The sequence below is a fragment of the Sus scrofa genome, chromosome 13 (genome assembly GCF_054392235.1).
Source record: "Sus scrofa isolate SSC_HxYL_T2T_F1_AM1 chromosome 13, Sscrofa_HxYL_maternal_Yorkshire_Landrace_v2.0, whole genome shotgun sequence".
Lineage (NCBI taxonomy): Eukaryota > Metazoa > Chordata > Mammalia > Artiodactyla > Suidae > Sus > Sus scrofa.
In genome coordinates this window covers 151,948,924-151,968,708 of record NC_139395.1, presented here as the reverse complement: position 1 = coordinate 151,968,708, position 19,785 = coordinate 151,948,924, and the positions used below count along the sequence as shown (strand labels likewise).

The 19,785-nt window shown below is 37.3% G+C and overlaps 1 protein-coding gene across 17 annotated transcripts in view; it reads left to right on the top strand.

The window, feature by feature from the left end:
• Nucleotides 1–19,785, top strand: part of SEC22A (SEC22 homolog A, vesicle trafficking protein) — a 120,599-nt gene that overhangs the window by 40,297 nt on the left and 60,517 nt on the right. For 15 of the 17 annotated variants that reach the window (XR_014824659.1, XR_014824662.1, XR_014824660.1 and 12 more), the window contains one exon: nt 14,818–14,933. The exons of the other annotated variants lie outside the window; for them this stretch is intronic. Coding sequence is in view for 8 of the 15 variants with exons in the window: in XM_084990978.1 (XP_084847104.1) it covers nt 14,818–14,933 (116 nt within the window). In the remaining 7 variants the exon portion in view is untranslated. The remainder of the gene's footprint in view (nt 1–14,817; nt 14,934–19,785) is intronic. 17 annotated transcript variants of the gene reach the window in all.

Here is a 19,785-nt window from a genome sequence, read left to right as displayed (position 1 = left end):
AGATAATGTGGACTTCATCAAAATTAAAATTTTGTTCTTCAAAAGACACTCAAGAAATGAAAAAACAGTTCACAGACATGGAGAAAATGTTTGTAAATCATATCTCTTTTAAGGCACTTGTGTTCAGGATATGCATTAGCACAATTCAGGTAACAAGACAATAATCCAATTTTAAAATTTGAAAAACATTTGAATACACATTTCTACAAAGAAAATGTGCTACTGGCTAATTGGCACAAGAAAAGATACTAAACATTATTAGTCATTAGTAAAATGCAAAGCAAAGTGAGATATCACTTAACACCCAGTAGGAGGACTATAATAAAAAAAAAAAAAAGGACAGGCAATAACTAGCTCTAGCAAGGATGTGAAGACATTGGAACCTTTTTACAAGCTGCTGGTGGGGTTGTAAAATGGTGCAGCTGCTTTGGAAAGTAATTTGCAAGTTCTCAAAAGGGTAGAGAGTTACCATATGATCTAGCAATTCTTCTGGGTACTTATCCCAGAGATTGAAAATGTATGTCTAAAGAGAAATTTGTACATGAATAGTCATTGCAACTAAAAGGTAGTTATAATCCAAACATCCATCGACTGATGAATGAATAAATATGGCATATTTATGCAATGGAATATTATTAATAAAAAAAGAATGAAGTGTTGATCCATGCTACAACATGGATGAACTTAAAAACATTGTGTTAAGTGAAAGAAGCTAGGTACAAAAGGTCACTTGTTTGTAATGCATGTATACAAAATGTCCAGAATGGGCAAATCCATAGAGACAGAAAGTATATTAGCAGTTGATGGGAGGTAGAGGGAAATAGGTAATGACTACTACTAATGGTTATGAGGTTTCTTTTTAGGGTGATAAAAATGTGAAATTAGATGATGGTGATGGTTGTACAACCTGTGAATATACTAAAAACTTCTGAATTGTAAACTTTACAAGGGCAAATTGTATTTGGAATTACATTTCAATTTTTAGAATCAGAAATAAATGAAGGGGTTATTACTTTGAAGACTTCCAATAATGACGGAATAGATCAGACAAATAGTCCTGCTACATGTAGAAAACATGTAGAAAATCTAAATGGAATTGTAAATATTATATAGAATATATAGGTCTAATATATTTTAGAATTTAATCTAAAATATAATCTTCCTGGAGTTCCTGTCGTGGCACAGTAGAAACGAATCTGCCTAGGAGCCACAAAGTCGCAGGTTTGATCCCTGGCCTTGCTCAGTGAGTTAAGGATGCAGCGTTGCCGTGAGATGTGGTGTAGGCCTAGCCTGGGAACCTCCATATATTGTGGGTGTGGCCCTAAAAAGACAATAAATAGATAAATAAATAAAATATAATCTTCCTAAAGTCTTTGGAGATCCAACATAATTATTAAGAATTCTTAAGATACGGGAGAGGATGGAAGATCAAGGAGATGAGCCCAGTGTTTGGAGTGACTTTTCTCTTTGGGGCTTTTTACCAGTTCTGAAGGAACTGTTGACAGCCTCTCAAGATTTGAGAGACAGGGATTAGAGAGCTGGGCCCACCAAGGTGGTGAATCTCATGAGCAGTCCTTCAGCTTTGGGTTAGGATTTCGCATGTGTGCACTCTAGGAATATGGGTAGACAGGAATATAAAGGAGACAGGCTTTCATCAGGACTGCAGCTTAGTTTTGAATCATATTGGTCTTTAAAATTGGATTGAGCTGATCACACAGTGCTTTGCTCCAAAGATCCTGGCAGAAGCAAAGACGTTTTCTGGAAGAAATAGTTTCACAAACTTCAAATTATGTCTACAACAGAATTTTGAAAATAGAATGGCAAACAGTCATAAATAACCAGGCTTCTAAAGAGGTAGACTATGTGAATGCAAACCATTAAAAACACATACAGTCTCGGGAACCATGGAAGCCAGAAAACATTATTTCCTGAAGGATAAAAGAAAATAACTGCAAGTGTAGAATTCTGTGGTTAATAAGAATAGCCTGAAAGAATGAAGTAGTGAGAGTGGATATCCTTGCATTATTCCTAATTCTTATCTTAGCAGGGAAAGCATTCCTTTTTAAAACAGTTAAATATGATGTTAACTTAGGGCTTGTATTGAGGCCTTTTTACTAGGTTGAGAAAATTCCCTTATATTCCCAGTTTGATGAGTGGTTTTTATCAGAAACTGAAGTTGTATTCTGTCAAATATTTTGTCTGCCTTTATTGAGATGATTGTGTAATTTTTCTTTTTAAAGTCTTTATGTGGTAAGTTACATTGATTGCTTTTCAAACGTTGAATCCACCTTATAGTTCTGTGGTAAACCCCACTGGGTCATGATATATTGTTCTGTTTATGTATCATGAGATCCAGTTTGCTAAAGTTTTGTTTATATATGTGTTCATGAGGGAAGTGGTTTGTAGTTTTCCCCTTTTGTGAGGGTTGTCTCTGATTTTATTATCAGGATAAAACTGGCCTCATAGAATAAACGGGGAGGTAGTCCCTCTTCTTCAAAATAAGAGAAATGTTTCTGTAGAATTTTAATTTTTTCTTCTTTAAGTGTTTAGTACAATGAAGCTTTTCAAGGTTGTAGTTTTTTGTGTGTGAAGGTTTTTTAACCATGAATCAGTTTCTATGGTGAATGAAGGGTTTTTCAAGTTATCTCTTTCTTTTTGAGTGAGTTTTAGTAGTTCAAGGAATTCTGTCCATTTCACCTAGGTTATTGAATTTTTTGGCATGATGTTTGGCATCAGTACTATTAGAGTTTATAATTATTATTGATTTTCTTAAAGAACCAGTTTTTGCTTTCTTTGACTTTTTATTGTTTTTGTTTTCTATTTCATGATTTATGTTCTGGTCTTTATTACTTCCTATCTTCTGCTTCCTTAGGGTTTACCCTGCTTTTCTTTTTCTGGGCCATTAAGGTAGAAGTTGAGGTCATTTATTTCTTTTCTTTTATAATACAGACATTTATTTCTCTCTAAATGTATTTCATACATTTCCATGTATTTTCATTCTGTTCAAAATGCTTTTTAATTTACCTTTTGATTTCTTTCATGATCCATTGGTTTGTTAGGAATGTTACATAATTTTAAATATTTAGAGATTTCCAGATATCTTTCTGTTATTGATTTCAAATTTAATTTCATTGTGGCCATATACCAAATTTTGTATGATTTTAATCCTCTTATATTTATTGATACTTGTTTTATTATTGAGAACATGGTTTATCTTAGTAATTTTCCTGTGTTCATTTGAAAAGAATGAATATTCTTTTTTTTTTTTTTTGGCCATGACATGCAGCAACTTGATGCAGGATCTTAGTTCCCAGACAGGGATTGAACCTAGGCTACAGTGGTGAAAACACAAAATCCTAACCACTAGCCACCAGAGAACTCCTCAAAAGAATGTATATTCTACTGTTATTGGGTAATGGTCCCCCAATAGCAGTATCAGTGACCAATATCATTTAGACCAAGTTGGTTGATAATGTTCAAGTCTTTTATATCTTTCTGATTTTCTGTCTACTTCCATCAGTTATTGAGAGAGGGTTATTGAAATCTCTGACTATATTTGTATAAATTTATGTTTTTCTTCTTGTATGTCTACTGTTTTTATTTTGCATATTTTAAATCTTATTAAATATTTAGGATTGTTTTTGTTCTTTTGATGCATGCACTCCTTTGACACTTTGAAATTGCTTTCTTTACAACTAGTAATATTCTTAGCTCTGCAATCTAACTTATTACCATAGCTGTTACATTTTCTTTTTTAAAATTAGTGTTGGAATGGTGTGTCTTTTACCATCTTTTTTCTTTTATCCTTTTTATGTCTTTATATTTAAAGTGATTTCTTTAAATATAAGTATCGTGTAGTTCAGTCTTTTGGAGAAAAATCCAGTTTGACAATATCTGCTGTTTTATTTAGATATTTATACCATTTACATTTAATGTGGTTATTGATAAGACTGGGTTTACTCTCTTGGCTTTTTTTTCTTTTTGTCCCCTCTGGTTTTGATCGCTCTTCTCTTTTTCTGAGTTTTTTTGTATTGATTACTTTTGACCCATTTTCTATTCCTTGTTGGCTTATTATTTCTTCTTGTTTCACTTGTTTGTTTTTGTGGTTGCTTTGGGTTTCACAGTATATATCTGATTATTCATGGTGGGGTCAGTAGGTTCTGCCATGGCTAATAAGCAAGACAAGAACTACTTCTCAAAATGGAAATACTTTTTGCCTGAGGGCAATGTTGTCGCTTCAGAACCCCTGCAGCCTCTTTTATGATTTTTCTTTACAGGTTTGCTATAGGCTCAAAACATCATCCCAATTTTTCCACAGATATTTTGAGCACCATTGGATCCATAGGTTGTAAGGCCTGAGTGGCAGAATGTCCTGCATGGAAGTTTGGATCCTTGTTGCTTTGGGTCCTCCTCAACCATTGTCATTTAGTAAAACATGTTGGAGCAGCATACCCAAATCTAGAAAGGCATACTAAGCAGTGTATCTTTTCTTAGTGCAACTTGATCTTTACTTTCAATGTACTCTAGATCTTTAACCACTGGAAACTTGACTAAGGTGGTAGGCTTCTATAATTTTTAATTATTTTTCACTCTCTGGCATATATGTATCATTCTAAGGTATCTAACCTAAGGTATATACAGTCTCTTCTTCAGATCCTATTGGCATGAGGTAATCAATAGAATAAATATAATATTTTGTCAGGTGTTAAGACGTTAGGTCCTTGTAAGCCAAGAGTCAGCAGACTTTTTCTGTAAAAGGCCAGGTAGTAAATATTTTAGGTTTTACAAGCCATATGGTCTCCATTACAACTACTTATCTATGTTGGTGTACTATGAAAACCACTACAGGTAATACGTAAAAAAATAGGTGAGGCTGGGTGGCAGTAAAATTTTATTTACAAAAAGAAGTGGTACCCTGGATTTGGCTTGTTTGTCACCTGCTGGTATAGACCAATTAGTGGCACACAGTTGATATAACCTAGTAGCAGTATGGTAAATGTACTGAATCTCTCTTAGGTAAAAGCCAACTGCTTTTAATTCTCTCTGTTTATTAGGATAGAAAAAAAAAGTATTTGAAAATTAGTACCTACATGCCAGGGCGTTAATTGATTTGTTCCACATGGAGACCACATCTAGAAAAGCATGAACAGTTGGAATCTACAGTAATCTGTTGTCATCCTCTAAGATGCGCATGTTTTGGAGACAAATTGGAGAGTTAGAAAGGAATATAATAGGAATCACCATCTATGCATCTTTTTAAGCAAGCTTTGATGGTAGCACTGATCTTTGCAGTTAACCTAGAGATTAATGTTTTGGTGAAATTTGGGCTGGGTGAGCTCTAAGACTTCCATTGGCCTCCTTCTCTAATAGTTTTAATGCCATAGGTCCAACAGTTGCTAAGAATATCTGTCCGTTAATTTTCGAACTTAGGATCCAGGAGAATCATCTTATCTAGGAATAGGGGTCCATCTTAACCTACTAGGAGGCAGACTCTATTAGAAACTCTCTGTATTACTGGACTTTCATAAATTTTCTCTCTGACCTGTAGATTGCAGTGGTATTCTGCAATAAGAAGATAAGAGATAGAACCAAATACGAGATACTTGGAAAATGGGGAGAATTGGGTTTTAAGAAAGAGAAAGAAAAACTTTAAGCATTTTAATGATTAGAAATTATTTTAATATTAACTTTAAATTTGCTTTTAATTCAGATCAAGCCTGCATAGTATTTTCTGTAGGCTTCCAGTTTTAAGTGTATTTTCCTGTTTTGCAGTTTTCCTTCCTGAATAAATTTACTTTATTTTGGAATCTAGTTAGTAGTTATTTGATAAACATTATTTTGCATGTATTTTTCTCTGTTATAGCATCTTACTTTTGATTTCTTTTTCTTGTATTTCTTGACTTTTTTTTTCTCTTCCTAACCTTGTGACCTGTCTCCCCACAGTCTGGTATGAATTTTTTTTTCCATATAATTTTTTTCTGAAGGCTGTGGATATTCTGCTCCAGTCAATATGTTAAATACTGTGACCTACTTTTACATTTAAAATTTTCTTTTTTAAACATTTTATTTTAGGGAAATTTAAACAAATGTACAGTAAATAGAATAGTATAACTAACCCTTATGTACCCATCACCCAACAATAACAACTGCATCAACATTTTGACGTTCTTGTTTCAACTGTACCTCCACCCACTTTCCGCTTATCCACTTGATGATTTCTCCAGTTCTTTCTTTGTTTTCCTTTTTTTTTTAATTTATTTATTTTTATACAATATTAAAGGTTACTTTGCATTTACAGCTATTACAAAATATTAGCTATGTTCTCCATGTTGTGTAATTAATTGTTGAGCCTGTCTTACACCCAATAGTTTATACCTCCCACAGTTCTTTGTTTTTTAAAGGAAATTGGCACTATTGAAATGCATTGATCTTTTGCTGTATGGTTTCAGTAAGTGGATACAGTTGAATAAACCACACTCTTCCAAAATACAGATTTTATTATTTTTCAAGTATGGCAAGGCCAACAGATTAGGAGGCACTACCATTGAAAAGATAGTTTGTTATATTCTATCCCAGGAGAAGGGAACAGACCCCTAGCAGCCACATGGGGAAGTGCCAGTGACTGTCAGGGGTAAAGGAGCAGGAGGGCAGTGTGGGCAAGAGACTTGGTTGTGATTTCCCAAGGAAGGAACTGGAGAGGCAGAGTAAGCAGGTTTAAGATAGACTAGTTTGTGGTCTAGTCTATCTTAAACTAGTTTCCCATCGTGGCGCATCAGAAACAAATCCGACTAGGAACCATGAGGTTTCGGGTTTGATCCCCGGCCTCACTCAGTGGGTTAAGGATCCGGCATGAACTGTGGTGTTGGTCGCAGGTGTGGCTCAGATCTGGCCTTGCTGTGGCTGTGGCATAGGCTGGCAGCTGTAACTCCGATTAGGCCCCTAGCCTGAGAACCTCTATATGCCGCACCATGGCCCTAAAAAAAAAAAAAAAAAAAAAAAAAAAAAAAAAAAAAAAAAAAAGGCAAGGAGTTCCCGTTGTGGCGCAGTGGTTAACGAATCCGACTGGGAACCATGAGGTTGCGGGTTCGGTCCCTGCCCTTGCTCAGTGGGTTAACGATCCGGCGTTGCCGTGAGCTGTGGTGTAGGTTGCAGACGCGGCTCGGAACCCGAGTTGCTGTGGCTCTGGCGTAGGCCGGTGGCTACGGCTCCGATTAGACCCCTAGCCTGGGAACCTCCATATGCCGCGGGAGCGGCCCAAGAAATAGCAACAACAACAACAACAACAACAAAAAAGGCAAGATAGACTAGTTTGAATCCATTTAGTTAGCTGTCCCTTTGTCTGAAACCTGAACCTGGGGTGATTTAGGCAGGAGAATAGTGATCCTGAGTATGAGAGCCCAATAGAGCAAGTAGTTAGGAGTGCAGGCTCTGGATTAGAGGATTTGCTTGTGAAAGGGACTCTTGCAGGTGAGTTGTTTGCTATCTCTAGTCTAGGAATTAAATAGCCCTGGGAGGGGCAGTCCTCTGATGTTCACAAGGCCTCAAGATGTCAAAGTATCAAAAATAAAGAATAAAAAACCCCCAGTGATTAGTTCATGCCCCCGACCCACGATGTAGACTATTTCCATCTCCCCAGAAAGTTTCTTTGTGTCTCTTCCCAGGCTACCCCAGCCACTGTTTAAACTTTTCACTTGAGTTATTTTTTGTTCTCCAACTTTATATAAACAAGATTGCATAGTGTGATTCTTGTATTGAGCTTCTTTTGCTCAACACAATGTCATATGTAATATGTTGCATGTCTCTGTAGTTCCTCTTTATTGCTGAGTAGTTGTTATTGTGTGGACATTATCCACACTGGACATTAGTTTGTTTCCAGTTTTTGGTTATTGTAAATTAACCCATTACAAACATTCACCTTTTGTTAACGTAATGTTTTCATTTCTTTTGAGTAGTATTAGGAATGGAATTGCTGGGTTAAGGTGCATGTTTAACTCTTTATGAAATTGCCAGTTTTCTAAAGTTGTTCCATTTTACATTCCCACAAGCAATGGATAAGAGTTTTGATTGTTCTGTATCCTCACCAACATTTAATGTTGTTAATTTTTAAAAGTTTGTGTCCTTTAAAAAAAAAAAAACCTTCACAGAACCCTAAACTTAATATACTTTTTTTTTTCTATTTCTTTGACACCTCTATTTTTAGAATAAATACTTGGTTAATCAGATTTTTTTTTTTTTTTTTTTTTTTTGTCTTTTCTTGAGCCGCTCCCTCGGCATATGGAGGTTCCCAGGCTACAGGTCTAATCAGAGCTGTAGCCGCCAGCCTAGGCCAGAGCCACAGCAACGTGGGATCCGAGCCACGTCTGCAACCCACACCACAGCTCACGGCAACGCCAGATCCTTAATCCACTGAGCAAGGGCAGGGATCAAACCCATAACCTCATGGTTCCTAGTCGGATTCGTTAACCACTGCGCCATGATGGGAATTCCTCAGCCTTTTTTCAGTCTAGTAGTTTTCCAGACAATTTCTCACTTGCCTGAAAAATGCTGCTGTATTCACATAGTGCCCTGCAAGACAAGTAGATTTCCCAGTCTCTTTCTCTTAAACACACACACACACACACACACACACACCCTTCACAATCTAACAGGTATTTATTGCCTTTTTTCTCCCCAAATATACAATATTTATATTGTGGGGCATTTAAGGGTTTTTTGTTTGTTTGTTTTTAGGGCCACAACCTCAGCATATGGAAGTTCCCAGGCTAGGGGTTGAATTGGAGCTACAGCTGCTGGCCTACACCACAGCCACAGCAACGAGGGATCCGAGCCTCATTTTCGGCCTACACCACAGCTCATGGCAACACTGGATCATTCACCCACTGAGTGAGGCCAGGGATCGAACCTGCATCCCCAAGGATACTAGTTGGATTCATTTCCACTGTGCCATAACAGGAACTTGTGTAGGGCATTTTATAAAGACAGTAAGCACATTATCTGCTTTCAAGATGGGAAAAGCAAACACAAGCCTGTAAGTAAAATGCTAGGTAGAATATTATACATGCTCCAAAAGAGGGAAAAAGGAAGTAACAGTTTTAGGCCTTGGAATCTTGAAGGACATGCAGGCTTTGAACAGGAGATGATAGGAAAGGGCCTCATAGTGAAAAAATAGTGTGTTTGTACCTACAGTGAGTCTCAGTCATAATTTAGTAACAAGTTAATGCTCGTTTAGATGGAACTGACCTGAAATGTCTCTCTTTATGTTCCCAAACCTGTTTCTCCAGGTATTTTGGGCATCAGTGAATGACTGCACCTTCTGAACTTTGTCTTTGACTCAGAGCATAGGCACTTTGGTATTGCGATGAGGTTTGAGGGTTAGAATGGTAGAATCTTTCTGAATCCTCACCGTGACTGTTCTGATACTCTCTTTCATCAATTATTTTTCCCTTCTCTTGATTCTTTAAGTCTTCTTCACTGAATTTTGTTGTTCCACCTATAAATGCATTAAAATCTCCTTCATCTACCCTATTACAGGGGAAAAATAATTATTTTTCAATCTTGTTGTATCTGTCAAGCCATCATTCTGTCTTCCTCTCCTTTAATGCTTCTGTCTCTTTCCTTCATGAGTTACTAACTTCTTACAGTCTGAATTTTGCCTTCAACCACTCTCATGAAACTACTTTATAAAGGGTCAGAAACCATCTCTTAGTCAATAAGTCTAATTTGTTTTTTCTTTTTCAGTTCAGATTGTCTTTGGCCTATCTACAAGCATTGTAAGCCACGTCTTTTTTCTTGATCACCTTTCCTTCCTAGACTTCCGTGACTCTTTCCTCTTCTGGTTGGTCTACATCTGCCTCCCCCACCTCCTCACCCTCCCTGTGAAGGAAGTGTTTACCAGGATATGTCTTTGGCCCCCTTCTTGACTTGGTAATCTCATCCAAACCCTTCCCCTCGGATGCAGACCTCATCTTAAGTTCTCCAGCTCTGCTGCACTTACATTCAGTTGCACATGCCTCACTGTCACTTCAAGTTTGACGTGTGTAAAATGTCCCCACTTTCTATTAAACCTGAATTTCTCCCACTGGGTCTGTTAGTAACGCCCTTATCTTTCCAGTCCCCCATCCTTCAAACCTTGGGATTTTCCATGATTTTTTTTTTCTCTGTTGCTTCCCCATCTAGTTAGTTGCCAATTCTAATGATTGTAACCTTTGTAATCTCTCTCACCTCTTTTCCAGTTCTCCTGTCACTAACCTAGTTCAGGCTCTCATTTCAGTCTGTTTTTTTGCTGTGACTCCCGCATGAACTTCCTAATGCAGAAATGTAGAAAGAGCATGGGCTTTTCAGACCCAAGTGCTAATTGTGAAGATGGTACTTACTAGCTGTCTGCCTTAGAGCAAATTATTTCTAGATGAGAAAAATCAGACACGGAGAAGTTAGTCTTCCCACCTCATGAAGTACCCCATTTTGAGGGATAAATGGGACAGTGTATACCTAGTGAGAAGGCACTGAGGAATATTATTTATCTCTCCTTTCTTTAAATCTCTTTACAACTCATTAATGGAGTAATATTTTTAAAACACATCTTTAATCATCAATCTCTTGCTCCTCTGTGTTTCCCAGTCCAATTTGCCTATAATTTTTAGCCTCATATTTCAGACTGTAATTTACTTCACCCTTCCTTTCTGACCTTATTTCTTCCTACTCTTCTAAACATCTTTTTTGAGCAAAGTAAAACCAGTAGCAGTGCCCATTCGCAAAGTGGTTAAGGGCATGAGTTCTAGAGTCAAGCTACCTAGATTTAAATCCCAGTTCCTTTACTTAATGTGGGCAAATTACTCAAGCTCCCTCAACCTTAGTTTCTGTCTGAAAGAACTGGGATAATTATAGTGCCTACTGCATTGGGTTCTTGGAAGGATGAAATGAGTTCATGTCTGTCAAGCACTCAGTGCCAGCACGTTGAGAGCAGCCACTAATAAAAGAGTTAGTAGAAGTAGTAGTAATAGTTTTTGTTGATGCTGTTATTACTTGCTTCTCCCTTTTCCGGCTCCAGGCTCCTCATATTCTTTACTCTGCACGGAATGCAGTTCTTCTCATTTGTGCCTGTCTGAATTTTAACTATCTTTAAGGATCTTCCTTAGTTCTCTTACAACTCCTGTGTCATCACCTTTCCCCTAGTTATCTTTCCTCTTCAGAATTCCTTAACTCTTCTTGTTTAGAATGCTCTTGCTTTCATGTGCTTATCTGTCCATTTCTCTTTAAAAGACTAAAAGTGCCTTGAGGGCAGATTGTGTAATTCATCCTCTAAATAAAGCACAGCATCTTTTGGAGAAACATGCCGAAAAGTATTTGCTGAATATATTAATTCACTATAAACAATAGTCCTTTTATTCCAAAGGATTTATTTTTATTTCTTTAGGAACTTTTGTAAACTCTCCATTAACCCTAGGTATATAGAAATTTTAATTTTGTCATGAAAATGCCATATGGGCTCAAGGAGACTAATTAAAGAAAAGGCATTGTAGCAGAAGGCAGTAATAGTAAAACAAAACAAAAACTGTGACCAGGTGACACTATTTTGTCTTTTTGTGTTTGTTAGGGCTGCACCTGTGGCATATGGAGGTTCCTAGGCTAGGGGTCTAATAGGAGCTGTAGCTGCTGGCCTATACCACAGCCACAGCAACATGGGATCCAAGCTGTGTCTATACCACGGCTCACGGCAGCGGTGGATCCTTAACCCACTGAGCAAGGCCAAGGATAGAACCCGCAACCTCATGGTTCCTAGTCAGATTCATTTCCGCTGCGCCACAATGGGAACTCCATGGTGACACTATTTTGGATTCTATACATTTTATTTTTTCTACATTGCCTCTCATTTCTTCATGTCTTATTGTTCCAAATTTGCTCTACCTAACAGTACCTACCATGGTGCCACATTGAAGTGTGAAGTATTTGTGGATAACAATCTAAGATCTGTTTTAGTGAAAAAAAATATATATATAATGTAATACATTAAAGTGTGATTAAATATCTCATTCAGTTTGTTAAAATGAGAAAGTGTCCTTAGGAAGTGTCACCCTCACTGTGTGCAGATTTTTCTTGGTAACCATACCCTCTGGTCCAAGAAAGGGCTCGGATGGGAGCAGGGAATCTCCACTTGAGGATTTTATTTCTTGAAGTGATTTGGCACATCTCCAGCCTGTCCTAATGCATGCCTTGCCCTTGTTAAAGAAGACTTGTCATTTGCTTTCATGGCTTTAAAATACTTCTGGTCATTTTGAAATAATTTATACATTGTATACTGTCATTATGGAGAGAGTGCTCTAAGGGCAAGAGGCAAGTGTTAGAAACTTAGTAAATATTTAATTTGTATAGACATATTATTTATTTCTTAAATAGGTATTCATCAACACATAAAAATGGTAATATTTTTCCATTCAACAATGGCCATCCTTCGAGTTCTACTTGTGGCTCAGCAGTTAGTGAACCTGAGTAGCATCCATGAGGATTTGGGTTCCATCCCTGGCCTCGCTTAGTGAGTTAAGGATCCGGTGTTGTCATGAGCTGTGGTCTAGGTCGCAGATGTGTCTCAGATCCCATGTTGCTGTGGCTCTGGTGTAGGCCAGTGGCTACAGCTCTGATTCAACCCCTAGCCTGCGAACCTCCATATGCTGCAGGTGCGGCCCTTAAAAGAGCAAAAAGAGAGGGAGAGAGAATGGGCATCCTTTACTTGACCATAAAAAGTGAAGGTTTTTAATTTTAGTAAAAAGTGAAGGTTTTTAATTTTAATACAGAATATTATTTGGCCTTTTTGTAAGGTAACCTCGTATACTTTAGAAGTGCTTTTTCTATAATCTATTCGGTTATCAGATGGTTTTATACTTGAGGCCCATGCTAAAGATTTCTTTTTTACTTAGAGGCCAGTTCCCCCTTATGAGGAGGGGTAGGGGAGGATGGCAGGAGGGATTTAAAACATGACTAATTGGTAGATCAGTTAGGTGTGTTTTGTTGTTGTTGTTGTTTTGTTTTGTTTTGCAATGCCCTTGGCATGTGGAAGTTCCAAGGCCAGGGACTGAACTTATGCCACAGCAGTGAACCAAGCCACTGTAGTGGCAATGCTGGCTTCTTAACCCACTGCACCATAAGAGAACTAGATTTTTAAATTGTGAGATTTGTTTTCTCTAGTGATAGAAAGTTTGGTATCATTACTTTACAAGACATTTAATTTTTTTGTTTTCACTTTAAAATCTAAAGGAAATTGATTGGGAGACCAAGCAGTAAGCTTGGGCACAAAAAAAATTTAAGAGAATGTTATCCTCTATTAGCATTTTCTTTCTTTCTTCATTTTTATTTTATGATTTTTTTTCATTATAGTTGATTTACAGTATTCTATTTCTACTATACAGCAAAGTGACCCAGCCGTACATGTATATACATATGTATATTTTTTTTATGATTTTCTATTAGCATTTTCTGCTGAACTTAAAGAATAAATACTTTTTTGTGAAATGTGGAATTTTCTGTTTATGAATTGTTTCGGAAAGCTTTTCTGCTTTGAATATAAGTTGCAGAGATTTAAATCCTTCCTTATATTAATGCTCCACCTCATTAACTTCATTGTTAGAGCTTTTACGCTTCAGTGATTTAAATAAAATGATCTAAATGTAGTTCTTTTGTCTTCTCTTTCCCTCTCTCTCCCTTTTGAGGTCTCGATGGTTACGTATTTAGTTTTGTGTTTTCATTTAGACTCTATGGTTGATTCTGTTAACTGCAAGATAATGATGAAGAGAAGCTCTTATATAGCTAAATGTCTTGCTGCAGAGCCCTGGTAGATAGGGGAATGTGTTTGTAAAATAAACTAGTCACTACTTAAACTGTTGTTTTAGCATTTTTATCTTCAAGTGGTGTTGGGAGACCAGGAACCTTCTAAGAGTCCATTCTATTGTAGAGTTCAGATTGGGTGTGTGTGTGTGTGTGTATGCTTTCACACATATCCCATGGTATTTATGACCCCGATTGCGTGTGTGTGTGCTTTCACATATATCCCATGGTATTTATGACCCTGGAACCCAAATAAAGAAGGGCTTTGCTTAAAAGCAAGCTATGTTTGGGAGTTCCCGTCGTGGCTCAGTGGTTAACGAATCCGACTAGGAGCCATGAGGTTTCGGGTTCGATCCCTGGCCTTGCTCAATGGATTAAGGATCCGGCGTTGCCGTGAGCTGTGGTGTAGGTTGCAGACGCGGCTCAGATCCTGTGTTGCTGTGGCTCTGGTGTAGGCAGGTGGCTACAGCTCTGATTCGACCCCTAGCCTGGGAACCTTCATGTGCTGCAGAAGTGACCCTAGAAAAGGCAAAAAGACAAAAAAAAAAGCAAGCTATGTTTGTCCTTTAAAATGTTTTCTAAGCATTTTCAGAAAAGTGGGAATTATGCAGTGAATTTCTAAGCAAAGCCATCTTTGCAAATATTTGCATCTGCTTGCAAGTGGTAGACATATATAGGCGGTATGTTTTTTTCTTATATGATTTTTACTGCCAGGTGTGCGCACTCCTTAGCACTGTATACCCAAATGCAAGTTAGGTGTCTGTTGAAAATGTAGAGAAAAAGAAGTTAATTTAAATTGAGTTCAGAGGAATAAAGCTGTCATGTCAGACGTTTTGCATTTAAAAAAATTTTTATTTCTAAGTTGCATTATGAAATAATTTTATGAAGATTCATCTATATGTAACTTGTTTAAATTGAGCAGTAAATTTCGTTTTACTTAAGCGTAAGTATTGATGTGAGACGTTGATGTTCATTTCTAATCTTTTTTTTTTTTCCCCCCAGCTCACCAGCGACTAGAACCAGCAACTCTGTCAGGGATTGTGGCATTTATCCTTAGTCTTTTATGTGCAGCTCTGAATTTAATTCGAGGCTTTCATGCCATAGAAAGTCTCCTGCAGGTACTGTGCTATTTTTGCAGTTTCAGGTGACTGTGCCTATTAATTCTGCTTGTTACACTATTGATTTAAATTGATTTGGATGTTACCAGTGCATATTCAGATTTTGTATTCTTTATACCTACTCTAGTTTCCATTTCCTTTAAAAACACTAATTTCTAGTTGGCTTCTTTGACTTAATTAACACATATTTATTTACTACCTACTTGTAGGGGACACTGTTTAAAAGTATTATGGGGTCACCAAGCTATGTGTGACATGGGCCCTGCAGTCTCAGATCGCATCGAGTTGAATTGGGGAGGCAAAGAAGTGCACAAATAATGTCAAGTACAGAGAATTTGCAGGAGGAGCAGTCAGTTTGAGTTAGGATAGGAGAAGAAGCTCCGTGGAGGAAGGGTGAGTGAGATGTGGAAGAATCTGGACAGAGAGGAGTGGAAAAAAGAAGGCATTTGTGGGCAGGTTTTTATCCCACTTTGGGGTATTCCAACTGAGTTTTCTGCTCTTTTTCCTTTTTCTGCTGGTGGCTACTTGTGAAATCACTAAGTTCTTTAGATATTGTCACCTGTTTTGTTTTCCTGTGTAATTCTTCCAGAGACTATAGCTATCAGAAAATATCAGGTTATACTTTTTCTTTTATTCTTTGTAAACTTTTGAAAAACTTCCTTTCTTAAAGTTAAGCACATTTCAGCTTTTCTTCCCCTATTTCTACTCACTTTCTCTGAAGTTTTTTTTAGCATTTCCACATTGTAAATTCGTTCTCTTTTTTTTAGCCAGCATTACGCTAAGAATATCATTTGTAAAAATCCACTGAAGGCACCTTATATTGTTTTTAAATTGCTGTTAGCTTGGGGAATACTCAAGAGAGTGCCATTTTGAGTACCCTCTGAATGTCCTCAGTCATATGAAACCAATAGCAGAGGACATCACAGGTTCCAGGCAGCTGAGCTGTCCCTCCAGGAGTCCAGGGTCTTCTCATGACTTCCCGATTCCTTTCCCAAACATCCTGGGCCTGCAGGTAAAGCCCCTCTTCCCATTCAGGCATAGGACAGCTGGCTACTATCCCTTGGCATTCCTGCCCCTGTTCCTTAGCCAGTTCAGCTTTATTCCAGGAAAAGTTTAATTTCGAGCCAGGTAAACAACCTGCCAGAAAGAAACAAAGGCAATTTGGAGACTGCTGATTGAAAAAGCTAATAAATAAGATCCTCTCTTGCTTTTTTTTTTTTTTTAAACTTGATGTAGTGGAAAGAGAACAGTAGCATAGGTGTGTGAAAAGTTGAGTTGATTTTTGTCTGTGGAAGAGAGAGAGAGCATCGCCTCCAGCTGAGCTACTGATTAGCTTGTGACCTTGAATAGCTCACCTTCCTTTCTGGTCCTCAGTTTCATTGCTTATGAAATGAAGGAGGAAAGTGGATTTGATGAGTATTTCTCTAAATATAGGACACATTTACACCTGCTTACACAACAGATGACTTTAGGTGGTAGAGGGACAAACATTTTTAATCTTAAGAGTTATGTATTTAATGTTTATTAATGTATAGTGTCTGTTTGGTAAGGAATACTAATTTCTATTAATGGTAGACATATAAAAATTTCCTTTTAAAAGATATAAATTTTAATAAAAAGTCACCTTTATGAAATGTATTAGTAAATAATGATATAATTAGTATTTAAATTGGCAAAATTGTGAAGGTGGTACTCTAAGGCTAAAATTCTATTGTTAAAAAAATTCTAAAAAAAGGAGTTCCTGTCGTGGCGCAGTGGTTAACGAATCGGACTAAGAACCATGAGGTTGCTGGTTTGGTCCCTGCCCTTGCTCAGTGGGTTAATGATCCGGCGTTGCCGTGAGCTGTGGTGTAGGTTGCAGATGCGGCTCGGATCCCACGTTGCTGTGGCTCTGGCATAGGCCAGTGGCTACAGCTCTGATTCAACCCCTAGCCTGGGAACCTCCATATGCTGTGAGAGCGGCCCAAGAAATAGCAAAAGAAAAAAAAAAAATTCTGTAGTTGTTTGAAGTTAGCAAACTAATAAATAAGGGGAAGGAGCAGGCCTGGATAGAGAAAAGCAGGGCCTTTCCATCCGTGACTTAGAAGACAGTACATAAGTTGTAGAATCTGGAGTTTAGGCCACATTACTTCTAAGTTAATATTCGGCAGGCCTGTTGTATCTCACAAAACCTTTTAAAAGGTAATTTTTTCAGGCACTCAAATATCCTATCCCTCCTCTTCCTGGACTGATTCTTTTTGTTGATTCACAACTTGAGAACTAAGCAAGTAGTATAAACTACAGCTTTTCATGCTTCTGAGCTGCTATCCTTGACCCATACCTGCCTCTATTCCTGAGTGTTGCATGTCCTCCCTCTGATCAGTGTTTTTGCCTTATCACAGTTGAAGTTTTCAGAAGAACAGTAACTTAATTAAACTAATTACTGCTTATGTGTAACTGACGATAACGCTGAAATTGCTCAGTCTACTTATGTTTTTAAAAGACATTACAGACCAATATCTCTCATGAACATAGATGTAAAAACCCTCAACAAAATGTTAGCGAATTGAATCCAACAGTGTATAAAAAGTATCACACACCACAACCAAGTGGGTTTTATTCCAGTTGTGCAAGGCCAATGCAACATTTGAAAATCAATTAATGTGATCCCTACATCGACAGGCCAAAGAAGAAAATCATATGATCATATCAGTAGATGATGAAAAAGCATTTGACAGAATCAGGATAAAACTCAGCAGACTAGAATAAAAGGGAACTTCCTCAACTTGATAAAGAATATCTAGAGAAACTCCAATCATATTTGATGAGAAACTAGATGTTTCCTTCCTAAGATGGAGAATAAGACAAGGATAACCCCTTATCACCACTCCCTTTCAACATTGGAAGATCTAGTTAATGCAGTACGACAAGGAAAGAAAACAGAAGGTATACAGTTGGGGAAGGAAGAAATACAACTGTCTTCTTTCACAGATGACATGATTGTTATGTAGAAAATCCCAAAGAATCAACAAACTCCTACAACTAGTAAGTGATTATAGCAAGGCCATAGGATCCAAGGTTAATATATAAACATCAACTGCTTTCTTATATATCAGCAGGGAACAATTGAAATTGAAATTGGAGTTCCCGTTGTGGCGCAGTGGTTAATGAATCCGACTAGGAACCATGAAGTTGCGGGTTCGATCCCTGGCCTCACTCAGTGGGTGAAGGATCCGGCATTGCTTTGAGCTGTGGTGTAGGTCGCTGACACAGCACGGATCTGATGTTGCTGTTGCTGTGGCGTGGGCTGGCAGCTACAGCCCGGATTGGACCCCTAGCCTGGGAACTGGGTTTGGCCCTAAAAAGACAAAAGACAAGACAAAAGACGAAAAACAAAAACAAAAAGCAAAAGAACTGAACAGACACCTCACAGAAGTAGATATGCAGGTGGCAAATAAGCACATAAAAAATGCTCAACATCATGTCACTAAGAAAATGAAAATTGAAACAACGGTAAAATACCACTAAACGTCTATTAGAATGGATCCAAAATCCAAAAAAAAAACTGGCAATACCAAATGCTGATGAGAAAATGGAACAATACGAACTCTCATTCATTGTTGATGGGAAATCAAAATGATACATACAGTTTGGGAAACAGTTTGGCTGTTTCTCACAAAGCTAAACATAAACTTACCATATGATCCAGCAGTCATACTTCAGGTCTTATATGCCCAGATGAATAGAAAACTTAAATCCACACAAAAACTTGCACATGAATGTTTATATCTGCTTTTTTCTTTTTTCGTAATTTGAAAAAACTGGACATGTGTCCTTCAAAAGGTGAATGGGTAGACAAATTTTGGCATACAATGGAGTATTATTCAGTAATAAAAAGAAATGAACTATCAAACCACAAAAAGACACGGCTAAACCTTAAGTACATATTGCGTAATGAAAGAGGACAGTTTGAAAAGCCTATATACTATATGATTCCAATTATATGACATTCTGAGAAAGGCAAAACTCTAAAGGCATTAAGTAAAAAGATTAGTGGTTGCCAGAAGCTTGGAGGGAGGGAAGAAGGGATAAATAGTAGAAGCATGGGATTTTTAGGGCAATAAAACTGTTGTTTATGTTGCTGTGATAGTGGTTATGTCATTATACATTTGTCAAAACCCACAGATTGTATGACATAAAAGTGGCCCTAAAATAAACCATGGACTTTAAAATAAACCCTAGTGTGTCACTGTTGGCTCATCAGTAGTAACAAATGTATCATATTAATGTAAGATGTTAATGATAGAGGAAACTGAGTGGGGGAAAGAAGGGGTGTATGGGAGCTCTGCACTATCTGCTTAATTTTCTCTTAATCTAAAACAACTCTCCCTTTTAGTTTCTATCATTAGCACCTATTTTTGTCATTGTTTTGACTTGTATTGATTAAAAGGTCCTTTTTATTCTCACTAATGCCATTGAACTTGATACATACTCTTCTTAGCTTTCTCTCGGCTCATCATTGTATTTTGTGTTAGGAATAATCTCTAGAGTTGCTGTAGATCTAGCTGAAAACTGGTAGTATATTTCCTGAGTGTGAGCAATATATCAGTATTGATCGAAAGTTTGCTTTTTTAAGGCTGTGCATTCTAAATATTCTTTCAAATGCTAAGAATGATTGCCACGTTTAACTTCTAGTATGTAACTTGGTGCCTGAGGCACATTTAAATTTGAGAACCCATATGAATCAACATTCCTATGTATTGTTAATGTTGTTTGAAGATTCAGCACAAGTTCATTTCTTCTAGATTAGTAACTGACTCTTAGGGTGATGTGAGAGATTTATTAAAACACCAAGTACTGAAGTTTTTCTTTG